Source organism: Dendrobates tinctorius, unplaced genomic scaffold (assembly GCF_039654945.1).
Source record: "Dendrobates tinctorius isolate UK_male_01 unplaced genomic scaffold, ASM3965494v1 ptg000011l, whole genome shotgun sequence".
NCBI lineage: Eukaryota > Metazoa > Chordata > Amphibia > Anura > Dendrobatidae > Dendrobates > Dendrobates tinctorius.
Window position 1 is genome coordinate 25,150,620 of NW_027361679.1, and position 16,342 is coordinate 25,166,961.

Sequence of the window (16,342 nt, forward strand, 5' to 3'; positions counted from 1 at the left end):
TTTTTTTTTAAACCCCTAATTTTATTTTTTATGGTAATGTTACAGATGACCTTGGTTAGCGTGCTACTTTCTTATGACAATGACTTTGTAAGCGAGCAAGTAAATGGAATTTGGTGAACTGCCGCTAAAACTTTAATTAAAGTAGCTTTGTTCTTTCTTCTATCTTGGCGTCGGTTGTATGTGGAAAAGTACCGAGTGCTGCTTTGTTAAATCCAGTTGAGCCAAAAGAGGCCAAAGAGTATAAAGTTTTGTAAGCCTATTAATTTAGAAGCCATCATGTATCAAAGCTTGCACTTTCTGGAGAATTAATAGAAGCTGCAGGAGACCTAAAACCATTTATTAATTTATAAACTACGTGTCACTTGCCATGTACCCTGTGAACATTTAGTGAAGTCTGCTCCACCGTACAGCTCATGACCTCACATGACAGAACTACTTACATCGACTCTGCTTTTCTTGTTGATCATGCTAGAGAGTTTATAATATATATATATATATATATATATTTTTTTTTTTTTTTTTTTTTTTTTTCAAGAAGGGCATCTTTCTCCCACCGGAGTTGGGAGCTACAGTCTTGTATGATAGTGGAGATTAGGAAAGCCATACTTAATAAAGAACATAACATTCTCAATTAGTTACTGGATCTCTTGTAAAAGTTGGATCTCTTTCATGCTTAATGCTGGATCTAAGTGCAAGCCGATCGGGGGTCATGCAATAGCCTGTTTACAGAGGCCGATCAGCGGTCGTTCCTTTTTTTTTTTTTTTTTACACAGGCCAACTGCACTAACATGTACCCAGGGCGATCACTTATACGATTGCTCTGTATTTCTATCGGCAGCACGTGTCCCGTTTACCCAGTGCGACTTTCTGTCAAGAACAATGATTTTTTTAAGCAAGCTTGAAATAATTTGTTCGGCTGTAGACGGGCCGATTATGGTACTCCTAAACAAGCGTTTTCAGGAATGTTCATTCCCCAAAATTTTCAGTGTAAATGCAGCCTAGCTGATCTGATGACTTCACCACACTGGTGGGTGTCATTGGGACAAGAGAGCGGCTTCTTGTATTCTTAACAAGGGCAAGCACTAGGCAGAGGAATTTGTGTAAGTGTCACTAGGAGCAGCATACAGATTTACAGATCAGTGACCAGTGTAAATGTGCCTTAAAGAGCTTTTAATGGATCGCCCTCCCAGGGCCGTGGGGTACTCGGTACCGGGCCGGTGTCCGGGGGATGCGTCGCGGCAGCGGTAACCCAGTCCGTGGCCCTGGGCGCCCCAAATCAAGGGTGGTTTGTGGTAGTTAATGGAATAGTTCGTGACACCACCTGTGGTGTTCGGCAGTGGAGGTGTTAAGCCTAAGCTGCATGCAGATCCGCTGGGACTGATGGTGTGGTGCAGCAAAGATGGTGTAGCTCCCCACAGGTGGAGCTGTAGTTCCAGGGCAATGTAGGTGCTATTGGTGAGGAGAGGCGCAGGATCGTATGGATGCTGGTACCCAGATGTAGCGGTGCTGAAGGTGTTAGCGCACAAATGAATGGAGGACACCAGAGCTGCAGTTTCAAAGCTTTACTCACAGTTCGTGGTACACACTGGTGCCCGCCTCCGTGCCATGTCCTCCGGGGTAAAGACTCAACCAACCTCCCGGGCAAGTCAGGGCTCTCCTCTCCAACACTCCGCCAACATGTACCTTCCTGAACGACTCCGCCAATGAGCCTTGTGGTGTGAAGCACTCCAGTACTTAGTAACCCTGGAATGCCTCCTAGGAGATGTTCCTAGAACTCTACTTGCACGGCAGACAGCTGTTGCCTGCTTCGGGGACTCCTCACTCCCGGCTCTCTATCTGTGTTGCTGTTGTGCCTCAAGTCTTAGATGGGAGTAATGCATTTACAGCCAACTACTCCACCAGTGTCTGCTGCAGAACCATAAGTGTCCATACAACCTCGGGGATCGGGCCCCGGCCTTGCGCTGAGAACCTATAGGCAGGGTTCCTCTTCCAACCCTCGTCTCCTCTCTGTTCTCTACTCCTTCGTTCCGTACTTGTCTTTCTCTCTCTATGGAAGCTTAGGTTGCAGTTCTACGTCTTTCTCCTTCTTTCCCTTTCCCGTGCCAGCTGGCTCAGGTCACTGAGGCAGCTGCAGCACTCCTTCCTCCATCCCTTCTTCCAGGGATCCTCACTCCTCTCTGAGTGACTTCCTACTCCGCCAATCTTCTGTCAGACTGCCCCCTAAGGGACTGACCTGTAATTCTAAACCATCCCAATCTTTTATATGGATCTAAACTCCCCCCACCTCCCAACACATCCAGTGTTCCAAGCAGGGAACCACCAGAGGTGCTCTGCTACTCTCTAAGCACTGAGCCGCAATGTGGTTGTGCAGAACTACCCTGTTGTGTGGGGTGCGAGTGTTGGAGGGTGGAAAGGAGCTCCCAACTTACCCAGACGGTGGGGCACCACACCTTAGGAGAAGGTGCAGTACCTCTGTGGCGACTGAGCCTCAGGGGCGCCACATTAACATCTCATGAACTGAGGGCATATTGCTCGGCTATGGCAACTTTTTTGTTCAGTAGTGACAATGAAAAAGAGACTAGGACCAACTCCAGCCTCAGTATCCCAGGAGTCGGACCGCCATTAATTATAAAGCGATGGCATATAAGCTATTTGCACATACACAATGTCTGATGAATGGATGATCCTACAACATTTGTGCGCGTTCTCTCCGTTCCTGAGTATTATAATTATGCTGGCGTTGTATTTGCATTAGAGCTGTATTTATCTTGACTTTTGTGTCGTATGTGCTGTTTACCTGCTAGCACTAAGATAATTCCATGTGCATGGTTATTTAGATTGTGAGCCCCATTGGGGACAGTGATGATAATGTGTGAAAACTGTAAAGCGCTGCGGAATTTGTTAGCGCTATATAAAAATAAAGATTATTATTATTATTATTTATAGATCAAACCTCTACTAAGTGAAAGCATCAGTTAGGACGGGATCACACATGCGAGAAACACGGACGAGTCTCGCATGTTAATACCCGGCACTGCCGCCCGCACTCGGGAGCGGAGCGTGCGACCGCATAGCAATACATGGAGCCACATGCTCCGCTCCTGAGTGCTGGCGGCAGTGCCGGGTGTTAACATGCGAGACTCGTCCATGTTTCTCGCATGTGTGATCCCGGCCTTAATGTGATATTAGCATTTAAACCTGTGTTTCCATTTTCCAGATAACGAAGGGTGAGCGACAAGTGATGAAGCCGCTTTATGATCGATACAGACTGTTCAAGCAGATCCTCTATCGAGCAAACACCATACCGGTCATTGTAAGTTGAGCTTCCAGTTTGCATGTCTTATTTATGGCTTTGCTGACATCAGTCCTTTATTTCCCCGTTCCAATCTTTCATTTTGAACTGCTTGTTTCTCCCATGGGAAAGTGAACTTCACTGGAATTTAATCGCAGCAGAGAGAGGTCCTGTAGCCACAAGCGATTTATTAGCTCAAGTCCTGCCCAAATACTGTGCAATCTAAAGGCGAGCACAATATAGGAATGGTTACAGGATTGTCGTTTCTGTAAGACGGTGTACAGTATTTCATTGTGTATGCCTTAAAGGAGAACTATCAGAAGAAATATATACCAAGCCCTTACATTCTGAACATGAAAAATTGGTGCAGCTTTCTGAAGGAACTAAATCGGCGTCTACAGCCTATCATGAAGAAATGGTGGCAAATACATGTGTATATATAGACTCATAAGGTCCCCACCATTAAGCTCTACTTGACCGAAGTCAGAATTGGGAATTTCATCAGTAGTGCAACTTCAGGCATGGGACGTTTTACTCTAGTTGATCTGTACCAGCATAGAATAAAAGGCCTTGTTCCACAGGCTGATGATCAGTCGGTCATTGACAGTGAAGGTTATCCCTTTTTCCATGAAGACGTGTGTTGTTGACAGTAATGCTATGAGCTTTATAGAGAAGAACCACAGTGACAGTAGTTAGTCCCCGCACAGTTTGCACATCCATGATGAATGATGCATGTAAAAGAATAGTTGCCTTCTTACATGGTCAGATAGCGCTTGTTTGGGCATTGGATCTGCCTTAGTAACGCGGCCATAAGATGTATAGTGTTTTACTGCAGAAGGGTGTTTCAATACATTTTTCTGATAGTACTCCTTGAGGCCCAGTAAACTTGTATACACATGAAATAACTACTGACAGTACTTTTTGTAGCTATTTTTTTATTCCAAGATTTATCAAAAAAGGGGTTGTTTACGATCTACATATTGATGACCTATTAGGGTATGTGCACATGTTCAGGATTTGCAGCAGATAATTCTGCAGCAAATCTTGATCGGTTCACAAGAGAAACGCTGCTTAAAATACGTGTTTTTCACCTATTATTCAAATGTTTTTGTTGTGGATTTTCCCCCACTCATTAGTATGGGTGAAATGTACAGCAAAAATGCTGCAATGTGTGCACAGAACCTTGGGGGGTCAGCAAAAAGAAGCTGAAACTACCTTGGACTGCACTCAAGTGCTAGTTTCCTGGGTGCTTCTAGCTTTTACAGGTACCTCCCAACCAACATATGTCATCAATATCTAAGTAATGGTCAAGCCTTTTAAGCTTTGTCAACATTAATTTTCATTACAAAGAGTGGAGAGAAACAATTAGACACTGCAGACATCATTTTCGTGATGTGTCTCTAACTTTTTTGTTAGAGACACATCTGCTAGGCCAATCTGCTTGTAAAGTGATAATGACCACTATGAGTTATTGAAAACTAACTCATTAGGTGTCAAATACTTGTATTGCTTTTATCTCTGTAATGGTGAGGTAAAAATAAAAAAAAAGTTTTATTCCGCTCTGCAGCCATTATTTCATCATGTGTTCTGTTCAACATACCCAACCCTCCCCCCTACTTTGATTTCTGTATTAATGTTTATTATTATTTTTTCAGCTTGATAAATACTCTACCTTTTGTGTTGTGTTGTGAAAATGTTGTGGCCTGTTTTCCTGTTCTAAGATTATGATGGTGAAGTGGGACTATTCTTTCCTTTTTCGTTGGAGCTCATTTTGCAGTGGCAATTACTTTAGTGGGTAAACCTAGAATCCTTAAAGGGAATCTGTCACCCTTTTTTTGGACTATTAGCTGCCAGCACCGACATCAGGGGCTTATCTACAGCATTCTGTAATGCTGTAGATAAGCCCCCGGTGTAACCTGAAAGATAAGAAAAACACGTTAGATTATACTCACCGGAGGGGGCGGTCTGGCGCCTCCCATCTTCATACGATGCCGTCCTCTTCCCTTCCTGTAGTGGCTCCGGCGCAGGCGCACTGCTCTGCCCCTGTTTACGGCAGAGCAGAATACTGCAGAGCGCAGGCGCCGTACCTCGCCCGCTGCCAGCGCACTGCAGGACTCTGTTCTGCCCTCAACAGGGCAGAGCATTGCGCCAGAGCCACTACAGGAAGGGAAGAAGAGGACTGCATCGTATGAAGATGGGAGGCGCCGGACCGGACCACGACACCCTTCGGACCGGACTGCCCCCTCCGTGAGTATAATCTAACGTTATCTTTCAGGTTACATCAGGTGGCTTATCTACAGCATTACAGAATGCTGTAGATAAGCCCCTGACGTCAATGCCGGCAAAAAAAGGGTGACAGATTCCCTTTAAAGGGTTTTGTAGGATGGGACCATAATATAGTGAGCCATTAGCTAATATGGGGTAGTGCTTGGAGTCCTTGCCCAGTTGCTCTTTTTTGCAGGTTTATCCAGATTAAGTACATCCATAGCCATACATCAGTCATATTGCCTGTATTAGTCTTTATCAAGGAGAGGTAGATAGTAGATATCTTTCGTTATACTGTTCTACTGTATAGGTTTGCATTTCTTTGGCTGTAAAAACACAGTTTCATTCTGCGCTATGGGAGCCTTACACTATAGTTTTTCTCAGTCACTAGCTGTAACCTAAGGTCCAGCCTGCCACATTAGCAGTCAGGAGTTTTATTATTGGATAGTAAAAGGTGATGAATGGACCTCAGATCACATACAGTACAATAAAATGTCATGTATGAAATCATCGGTACTTGGGTAAGAAGCCCAGCTGTAGTCATCATTCCTGGCCCCCCCAACAGCCAAGCTGTGACCCTAATTTCTGTAATACTTGTAGCTTTCCTATTCTTAAAGAGGTTGTCTGGTCTTCCAATAAAAGTCTCCCGTTGCTCTTTTTCACTCTTTTTAATCCCTGTTAGGGTTTTCTGGTGTTGCCTGTGACAGCAGGTCACGTGACCTCAAGTATGTGATTTGCATATATCTGGCCACATTCTCACTAGATGTACTCGACCTCACTCAATACAAGGAAATTGAGCAGGTCGATCACATTTAGGTGACGTGATCGCATGTATGCAAATCGCATACTTTCGGTAACATGACCGCCTGCTCTTAGCAGCAACACTGGTGATTCCTGACAACATGCGGCGTGCACGTTGTAAGGGTTCACATAGAGTGACTGCAGACTTTTATCAGAAAACCGGACAAACGCTTTAAGCACTGGTCCCACTTCACTTTAGAGGGATCAAAACCCCTAACAGTTACATAGCTTAATATTAACGTACTTTGGAGACTATTTTCAGTGTTTTTTGTATCGGTTATCTTCATTTTAAGTGGTATATTTTTTCACAATTGTATATTTACTTGTCCGTTTTATGCTTCTATGCTTATAGACCATAAAATAGTTTCCAGCATACTTTGCATGCAGTCTAGTTAAAATATGGGAATAACTTTTTGTCCACATTGGACATAAACTGACTTCAAAGGGTTTGTTCCCTTTCAGAAAGGCTTGGTACCTTCGCACATTTTGCTTATATGTGTGTATATATATATATAAAATATAAAACCTTTAGTCAGTCCCCTAGTCCAGCGCGGAGTCTTTGGCTGCCATGCTCTCAACATGATGCTCCGGGAGCAGCACCAATCAGTGAGCTGAGCTCTGAGGGAGGTAATCTATCTACATGGGCAGAGTGATGGAGCTCATTGGATGGCTGTTGACTTGATGTCAGTTCCGATGCCGGACTTTGGGGGCAGCATCAGAGATTCAGTACTGGACCTAGGACAGTGAGTAAGGCAAAGTTTATTTTTCTTTAACATTCTGTGCCCGGTGACCAAGATTTTCTAAAAGGGGAGAATCCTTTTTAAATTATATTGATGTTCTTTTGGTATAAGAAAATATTAATTGTTGCATTGTCTCATTGATCAAAACAGAAGAGGGAAAACAACATAACTAATTGGTTTGCATATTAGCCCAGTTTTGGATAAACTTACTCAGACTTGCTACATAAATTTGTCTTGGCTAGAAGGTTCAGTACACCTTGGTACTTAATGGGTTTTTCACCATTTTTTACATTCATGGCATATGCACTGGATATGCCATAAATGTATGTTGGCTATAGGTCCTATTGGTTTCACGTGATTCAATCTTGAGATAAAGGCCCAGTCACTCGCCGGTATCAGAGGAGAGGTGGCTACACTCGCATGGCTTTCTCCATTGATTTCCATGGGAGCTGTAAAATGAATATTGGCAGTTTTAAGTTATGTTTTTTTATGGCAGAAATGTGATTGCCTTTCAAATAATGCCATTCAGCAGTTCATACTTCATACAATGGAGAACACAGTAAGCACAATAGCTGTTGAGCAAAGGATGTGTTCAGAGAGAGGGCATCACAGTATAACTTACTTGTTAACACTCATCACAGGGATCCCCCTCGAGCAAGAGGAGAAGCCCTTTGCTGCAGCCAATAATCGAGGGCGAAACAGCATCCTTCTTCAAGGAGGTAAAGATAAGACTTCAGCTGCTATTGATAATGACTGCTAAATTTGCATCAGAATCCCACAAAGCAATCAACCACCTTGTACTGATTGTGTTTCTGTAACTAGTGCTTTGATTCCTTGCAGTGCTTCTCAAAATCAATAGCTGCTTTAGCCAAGCCAAATGTGTCCAAGCTTTTTATACGTTGCCCATGGTTCTGATTGCGTCGGCTTTTGTGTTGAAAGTTCTCAATGATTTTGGCAGCTTGTTTCTTTATTTTCCTGTGACGTTGCTTTTTTACTTTCCCTGTTAGTCTTGCTTTGATGTTTGCTAAAAATATGATTTCATCTCTGCATTAAATATAATCTCATAGCAGTTTACTTATGTATGAGTGAAGAGGACATGACCAGCTGTAAAATCTCTGCCTTACTGGAGGATTTCTCTGTATCAATTAACCAAAGAGGAGAAAAATAAGAGCATCCTAGGAGGACATGGCGCGTCCTTGCATTATTCAGTTATATCAATAGTTTATTTGTTTTTTGAGCCATCAGACAGAATTGTGTCAAATATAAAAATAACCAGAAAAGAGATCCAACGTGCATATAATATCAAGAGAGCAAGTTTTCAGAGGAGTAGTTTCAGTGTGAATCCACATTAAAATGTGATAATTGAGTTATCTGTGTGTAAGCAATTGGTAGAGCAGCCAAAGCCAGGATTTATTAAATGACCAACCTTCTGGGGTTCTCTTATGCAACAATGTTGAGAATGTACAAAAAATGGTGTGATTGAGGAGTAACGCAGAACAAAAAGGGACCCTGTGGACATGAACAAGTCTCCGAAGAACACAAGTCAGATGAGGATGTCAAGAATCATTCTGGAGAATAGGTGTTGCACAGGCAAGTAAGTGCAGCCAAATACAATGCTGTCGCTTAAACGAACATGTCACAACAGACAACTCGTTGCTGTTATAGCCCATCCATGTTAAGGAGCAGACGGCCGGTTTGAACGCCAAGGGAGACAAAATCAAGACTACAGTAGGGAAAAGAATGGAAAGATACTGTCTGATAAGACCCGATTTCTTTTGCACCATGCTGATGGGAGGGTCAGAATTTGGTGCAAGCAACATGAATTTACAATCCCATTCTATCAGGTGACAACGGTTCATGCTGGCAACAGTGACATTATGGTTTGGGATTGTTTTCTTGGCACACCCTAGCCTCTCTGATACCTGGATGGATGTTCCAAAGCGATGTGGCCAACCACTTCCATCCCTTTATGCCAGCTGTTTGCCATATGGCAGAAGGGCACTTTCAGTCGGACAGTGCACCTTGCCACGAGGGTCACCATGGATTATGACTGGATTTCACAGTCCCCAGCTATCAATACTGTAGAGCAACCCTGATACAAGATAGGGTAGAAAAGGCTGTCCTGTCTGTACCCAAATCTGAGACCTCATTAAGGCGTTCATTTTTCACAGATAAGACACGTACGCATTATAGTCTGTGGGGCTGTTCACATGTCCATGTTTTTAGCAGACGGTTAAGATTACCAAAAAAGTTGCAAAACTTTCCCTCTCCATTGGCTACAAGAAAATCACTGATGCAATACTGTCGGTAAAAACTGGCACACTGATTGAATAACCAAACGCGGGTCAAAATCTCCAAAACGTCAGGTGTTTTTATTGTCACATAGTTTGCAGACCATCCACTTGAGCCAATATTCCTGCATCACAATTTCAACATCTAGTGGAATTTATGCTACAATGAATTGCTGAAGGCCACGAGGTCCAATGCACTGCTTGATTGGCGTCTCTAATAAATTCTCCAGTTATATAAATAGCATAAAAAAACTTTAGGAACTAGAATGCATTAGTAAATTGGATTTCCTTAATATATTTGGCCATTCAGTTTATATAACTACGAGATAAAATATGTGATGGCAATACTTTCAAACACATGTAAGTACATTGACCTGTATACTAAGTTTATCCAGCATGTACAGTCTGTATGCCCCATGTTATAGGGCAGGAGGAGCGGAGTAGATTAATATGTATATAGTTTTGTGAGAAAAGATTCAATATAACCTGTGTCTTAATCATTTAATCCTCTACTCTTGCTAGGCTTTTCGGTCAAGTGGGCGGTCCTATCAGTGACTGACAGCTGCCACTATATGCACACATATACAATAGAAAGCTGTCAGTCACTGGTAGGACTACCCACTGGACCAAAAATCTCAGAAAGCAGACGTTTAATTGAATAAAACATGAGTGATACTGAATCTTTTCTGAAAAAGCTATATATCGATCTAGTCCGCTCCTACTGCTCTATAACATGGTGCCTGGAGATCGGACTGCATTTCATGGTGACTGGGTCCATTTAATGCTGTGCTATCCTTTCCAGCGACAGTATGGAAACCAGATAGACACCTTGTAAACCAATAGGATTTGGTGTAGCATACATTGTAAAATGGATCCAAAAATTAGATGTGGCTCCTGTAAAAATAGGAAGCCATGACACTAGTGTAAACAGGGCTGTATGCCTTTTTTACAATAATCAATTTCTATAGAGTGTACAGTCTGATACTTCCTGTACTAGTATAATTCTTTACATAGTGCCAACATATTTATAAAACTTTTATTCAAACCTTTTTTTACATCCTTGATTATTACTTACCTGTGTGTAATATGACTGTGTGACCTTGTAAAGGTTATAAGAACTATAAGTCTCAATCTTCCTAAATTATGTCTTGGATCCATTGCAATATATTACCACCTACCACTGTAACACCTCAAACTACAGACATTTCACAGATCTGTCTGTGATATACAGTACAGTCACACCAGTACAGACTTGTGTTCTGCCTCCATTCCATTCCCACTCCTAGATTAGATTAGATTTTATGAATAAATTAAAGTCAGTCAAAGTTTTGTCCATCCTTATAAAAAAAAAAATGCATGAAAAGCTTTATTCCACTAGTGGTTAGAAATATAATGTCTAGAATAAGGGAATCAGTTTTGAAGGTTTTCGCACAGTTGACCAATTTTAAGAAATGACTATGGCGGCTCTATTTCCTAAAGAGCACCACCGTGCTAAGCAGCTTGGCAAACAGATAGTTATCCCCGTTACAAGTCATTGTCTCCAATTGGGAAGCAATCTGATTTCTTTATCTGCTCACTAGAATCAATTTAATAGAAAACCAGGTAACATATTAGTATAGGTCATCATCACGAGTGCCTCGAGAAAACCCCATACAAATCCAAAGAGTTTGATTCCATGCAGATATTTTGGTCGTATTCGAATGAAGAAGCCAAGGATTGCAAGGCCACGAAGCTACCATGCTGTAAACCACATGGGCTCCTGTACATTTGTCTGATGGTGCATTTATTGCATGTAATTGTAAGGTCTCAACGACCAGTGCTATTCAATTATTTGCAAATGTGTTCTCATTTTGGCTGCCAATGGGACTTGTTGGGTGGAATTTGTAGGTTTTGGGATGAAGAAGAAAAATCTGGTGAAATCAGCATGTAAGGAATCATTATTTTGTGTGTGTTACTAACTCGGTGCTGGTGTGTATTGACCTGTACTAATCTGATTCACCTTTTGTATCCCGCTGCGCGCCCTCAAGGGCTCACCCTGCTACCATGAGTTCTCTCTGTGAACTGTAATAATGTGACCTGCAGCCTGTTGTGTGTGTGCAGGAGGAAGAGGAAGGTTCGGAAGATGATGGCACTGTAAACACTGACTTCGCAGTAACTATGAAGCCAGGCTTTACTGTACGAAGCTTCTTGGACCAACTTGAAGATGAAGCTGATGGCTTTGTTTCCCCGGTGGATGACAAGGCTCCAGCAAAGAGTACTCAAGACCTTGGACTTGGAAACCTGCATTCTGCTTCGGTGTATGTTACATTTAAAAAATATGTATTACATTGAAATATGGAGGCAGATTTTTAGAAATGACACACAAGAGATTTGTCTCATTATGGGTCATCATTTCAAGTCCTCTTGTCATAGCTGACATGACCCCGTTAAGCCACGACAATAGCCTTAACAGAGCCTAAAATGAAAAGTCATCACTTTCCTCTACCTCTGATTACAATACTTGTACTGCCGCAAAACTGATTTTATATGTTTCATTCTTCTAGGCCAGAACTTCTAGAACAGCTACAGGAAGCAAGGGAAGGAAAAAAGCGAATCAGAAAGAAACTCAGAGATTTTGAAGACAATTTTTTTAGACAGAATGGAAGGTGAGTGACTCTGGCATGAGTAGCATGTTTAATTGCTATTTTTTTAAGTCAAGGCTTCCTTGTTAAGTATACAATATAGGACACCCCCCTTAAAAAAAAAAAAAAAAAAATTAAACCCCAAAAATATAGGCATTGTTCTCCTACTTCTTCAATAGACATTAAGGGCATATTTTGAACACAAAGAGGAAAGGGAGATGCCAATACAATTATATCAGGCTTTATAAGATTATGAAATTCTATTAGGGTATGTGCACACGCTGCGGATTCCGCTGCGATTCCGCAGCGTTTTTGGCCGCTGCGGACCAGCAGCAGTTTTAGCTGCGGTGTACAGTACCATTCAAATGAATGGTAAAAAAAAACGCTGTGTAGATGTTGCGGAAAAATCAGCGCGAATTTGTTGCGGTTTTGAAACCGCAGAAAGAATTGAAATGTCAATTCTTTCTGCGGAATCCGCAGCGGGTTCCTATCTCCACCATTGTGGAGATGGTGAATCTGCAGGACCAAACCGCAGGCAAAACCGCAGATAATTCGCAGGTCTTTTGACCTGCGGTTTATCTGCGGTTTTTGCAAAATCCGTGCGGATTCCACAGCGTCTGCACACAGCCTTAGGTTTACCTGGAAGGAAAAGTTGTTGTGATATTGTTCATTTGTTGATGGTCTAGAGTTTTTCAGCTTCATTGTTTTGCTCTAATGAAATGGTGAAATTGGAACAATAATGTGCGGTCTGCTTCCCTTACATGGTCACTAAGAGATTGGTATTTCAATACAGAGGTACTAAAAAAGAATGTAGCACAAGTTTTTTGCTACGCCATCTGAGAGCAGCATGATGTGGGGACAGAGATACTGATTCCAGCAATATATCACTTACTGGACTGCAATATTGGTGAAATTATAGTTTTACCTACTGCAGATCTACCACTTCTCTGAATGCGGCACTTTTAATAACGCCCCCACCACTGATTGGCAGCTTCTTGTGTACACAGTGCACAGACTTGGAGCAGCAAGTCAGTGGTGGGGGTGGGGTTATACAGAGCTCTTGAATATGGCGGTCTACATGGCAGCAGGTTTACTAGTCCTTTTTTGATAATCTCGTGCTGATAAAACAGTGATTTTATCCAAGCTATAGCAAGCAGCCCAGTCACTGACACATCACTGGAGCCAGGATCTCTGCCTATATGTTATGCTGCTCTCAGATTAGGTGTGAAAACCTGGTGACATATTTGCTTTTTTGATGCACCTTTCTAAGTAGAAGAGCAGCTTTTAGGCCAACATGACATATATACAGGTATAAAAGTCACCGCCCCTCAAAGGCAGATGCCAAAACGCGCGTCAGGGGTGGACGCATCCAGGAACAATTCTACATCCCTCATCTCACAGGTAACTGTAGTTTTTGAAAATTTATCCTCACTTTGGCATTTATATATGGGGCTCATGCATACCACTCGGTTATCTTTTGTATTAATTAGCTCATAGAGAGATATATATGCACTGCAGTTCACATAGGATACGTACCTTGTGCACAATGCACTCTATCTAGGACATCTATCTTCTCATTTCCTGTACCATAATTTATGCAATTTGTTACAACTTGTCCAGAAATTTTCTATCCTGGCACCCAAGCTACTCTATGTTTATGCACTTTGTATAGTATACAATCATAGGTATTGTACCTTGTGATTTAAAATGTATATATAACTGTTCCTGGATTTTACGACTGCTCCTTTCTGGTTATTTTTCCCAAACAAATTTTTATCATCATGTAAAATTTCACTTGATGTTTATCAAAGACTCTCTTGTCTTTGGTTTATTTCTTCTTTTTATATACAGTAGGTATAAAGGTATATTTTGGCTGATTCCACAGTAATTATGTCCTAATAATTAAATAATTCTTGAACCATATAATGCTCATTGCTGTTCTTTTTGCCACTATAGAAACGTTCAAAAAGAAGACCGCAATCCTATGGCAGAAGAATACAGTGAATATAAGCACATGAAGGCTAAGCTTCGGCTGCTGGAGGTCCTAATTAGCAAGCGAGGCACATCACAGACAGTGTGATGTTTAAGTCATCCATTTATCCTGAAAAACCTCGCTGAGAAGGGGCAGATCGCCCAGAGGAACCCACCATCTCAAATGTGTGTAACAATCAAAGGCAGTGGGCAATTTCTGATCTGGTTTTAGAAATAAACTTTTATTTTGCTTGGTCGGATCTAAAGGAACATTTCTTCCTCTAGTTTTGGTACACTCCCAAATTAAGGGTACGAATAAAGGTTTCAGCTCTAACTGGAGTCTAAAGACATGACTCAAAATGAATGATGTGGGCTATGGGTCCAGTTTTTACCTTCTGTACTGGACACCTGCCTTGTGACCTTTTTAGTAGTGATGACATGGTTTTAAAGGCCGCAGTGTGAACAGAGACATGATATTGGGTTCCATTACTTTATTATATAAACCTTGTTGTGGGTATGCGTTCCAAGTACTGTTACTGAGACACATATCTAGGACAAGTTATTACCTCATTTCAACACTACTTGGCCATTCATTGGTGACAATTGTCATGGTCTGTGGCATGTGGACGAACAACCGCATTAAGCTCTTCTTGGAACAAGGTCTATGCCAGAGCATGTCATAAAGCAGAGTACTCTGGAACGTAGGTTCTGCGTCATCAGCCCGTGCACATTGTATCGGCGGACAATTTGACTGAACTTTTGTTTAGCATACTTATTAGCTAATGGATGATATCATGGAGTTGATTTGCCTTGGGCCTACCTGTGTATACGATCTGCCCCATTACCCTTTTCTGCAGCATGCACTTTCTTCTTTATACTATGACTGTAATTTGTAATGCTACCAATAATATCTCCAGTAAGACTACATATTTCTACCAAATTCTTGTGATTCCTCAGTATAACTTCCCATATGGCAATGTCTCCCTGTCCAGCTCCATTTCACTGTGTATACCCCAACCACCAGGGCTCGTTTTCTGCATGGATTTCTGGAGAGTATTATACGTTTCTTTCCTAGGACTCCATCTACCAGCATGAAAGTAGATTTGTGTACCGTTCAACCCAGCAATTTCAGTAATGTCAGTGGGTTTGAAGGACAGTTCTGCCATCCTTACTGTTAACACTGTGGACTGTATGTACCAACATTGCCCCTCAATAACAGCTACAATTATCCCATTTATAGGATTGGATTTCTTTTACAAGACTTGCATAATTAAGCTGCATTGTGTCAAATGGGTTTAAAAGGAATCCGTCACCGGGTTTTTGCTGTGTATTCTTGAGGGCAGCATAATGTGGGTGCAAAAAACCCTGACTGCAGCGATGTGTCACTTACTAGCCTGCTTGCTGTCATTTTGATAAAATCCCTGTTTTCTCAGCTTGTAATCCCACCCACACCACTAATTGGTCAGCGGGGGGGTTACACAGAGAAGGAAGACTACATGGCATGACACAACTAATCCTCCAGTGATTTTATCAAAACTACAGCAAGCAACCCAGTAAGTGACATAGCGCTGGAATGAGGGTCTCTGCCACTACATCATCCTGCTCTCAGATTACATAGCAAATGTCTTCTGACAGATTCTCTATAAGTTATGAATTCTGTATTTAACCTGCTAAGTGAATAAGCTCGATAAGTGAAACACGACTTCTAAAATTTATATTTTTTCCACATTTTATTTTAGTAGTTTTCCTCAATATAAAAAAAACGATAATGTCTTTACGTGTTCAGAGGTACTCAAATAAATGCATTTAGTTTTGGAGAAAAAAATAAAACTTTTAATGTGTCTGTTTGTGAAGATAATTATTTTTTTGTGACTTTCACAAAAATCTGATCCTTCAATTTATCCGACACTACAAAACTGAATGTTACATTTACGAGTTGTGTTTGTACCCTTTTATGTTTTTCTACTAATCTACAATGGTTGCTATGCTAATTTAGAAAGCTATATGGGATTATTATTTGCAAAACTTTGTAGCCTGCAAAATCCCAGTGATAATTCATTTAATAAAGAGCAGTTTTAATGGATGCGACTTTCTGCCAAAAATTCTACCGTTAGTTTAGAAAACTCTATCTAACAGCAATTACTCTCTAACAGCAATTAAAAATTGTATGTTATCAATAATTGGGCTGCCTTAATACAATATACTTCTTGTATGGCAGCTGCTTTGCTTAACATTTTGTCAAGAAATTGGATTCAGAATTATGAATTCACTGCTGGCACTTATTTCTGTAGACATCAAAGCTTTTACGGCAGGATTATGACGTAAAAAGCTTAGAAAAATTGCAAAGTATTGCTGTGCTAA

The 16,342-nt window shown here is 41.4% G+C and overlaps 1 protein-coding gene across 8 annotated transcripts in view; it reads left to right on the forward strand.

The window, feature by feature from the left end:
* The window catches only part of FAM13A (family with sequence similarity 13 member A), a 305,696-nt gene extending 289,632 nt beyond the window's left edge, over nt 1–16,064 (forward strand). For 6 of the 8 annotated variants that reach the window (XM_073590245.1, XM_073590256.1, XM_073590223.1 and 3 more), the window contains 5 exons: nt 3,218–3,313; nt 7,740–7,817; nt 11,472–11,686; nt 11,933–12,034; nt 13,967–16,064. In XM_073590245.1, the coding sequence (XP_073446346.1) occupies nt 3,218–3,313; nt 7,740–7,817; nt 11,472–11,686; nt 11,933–12,034; nt 13,967–14,090 (615 nt within the window). In that variant the 3' untranslated portion in view covers nt 14,091–16,064. The remainder of the gene's footprint in view (nt 1–3,217; nt 3,314–7,739; nt 7,818–11,471; nt 11,687–11,932; nt 12,035–13,966) is intronic. The other 2 variants (XM_073590230.1, XM_073590235.1) reach the window with 2 other exon arrangements.
* Nucleotides 16,065–16,342: the final 278 nt, after the last annotated feature.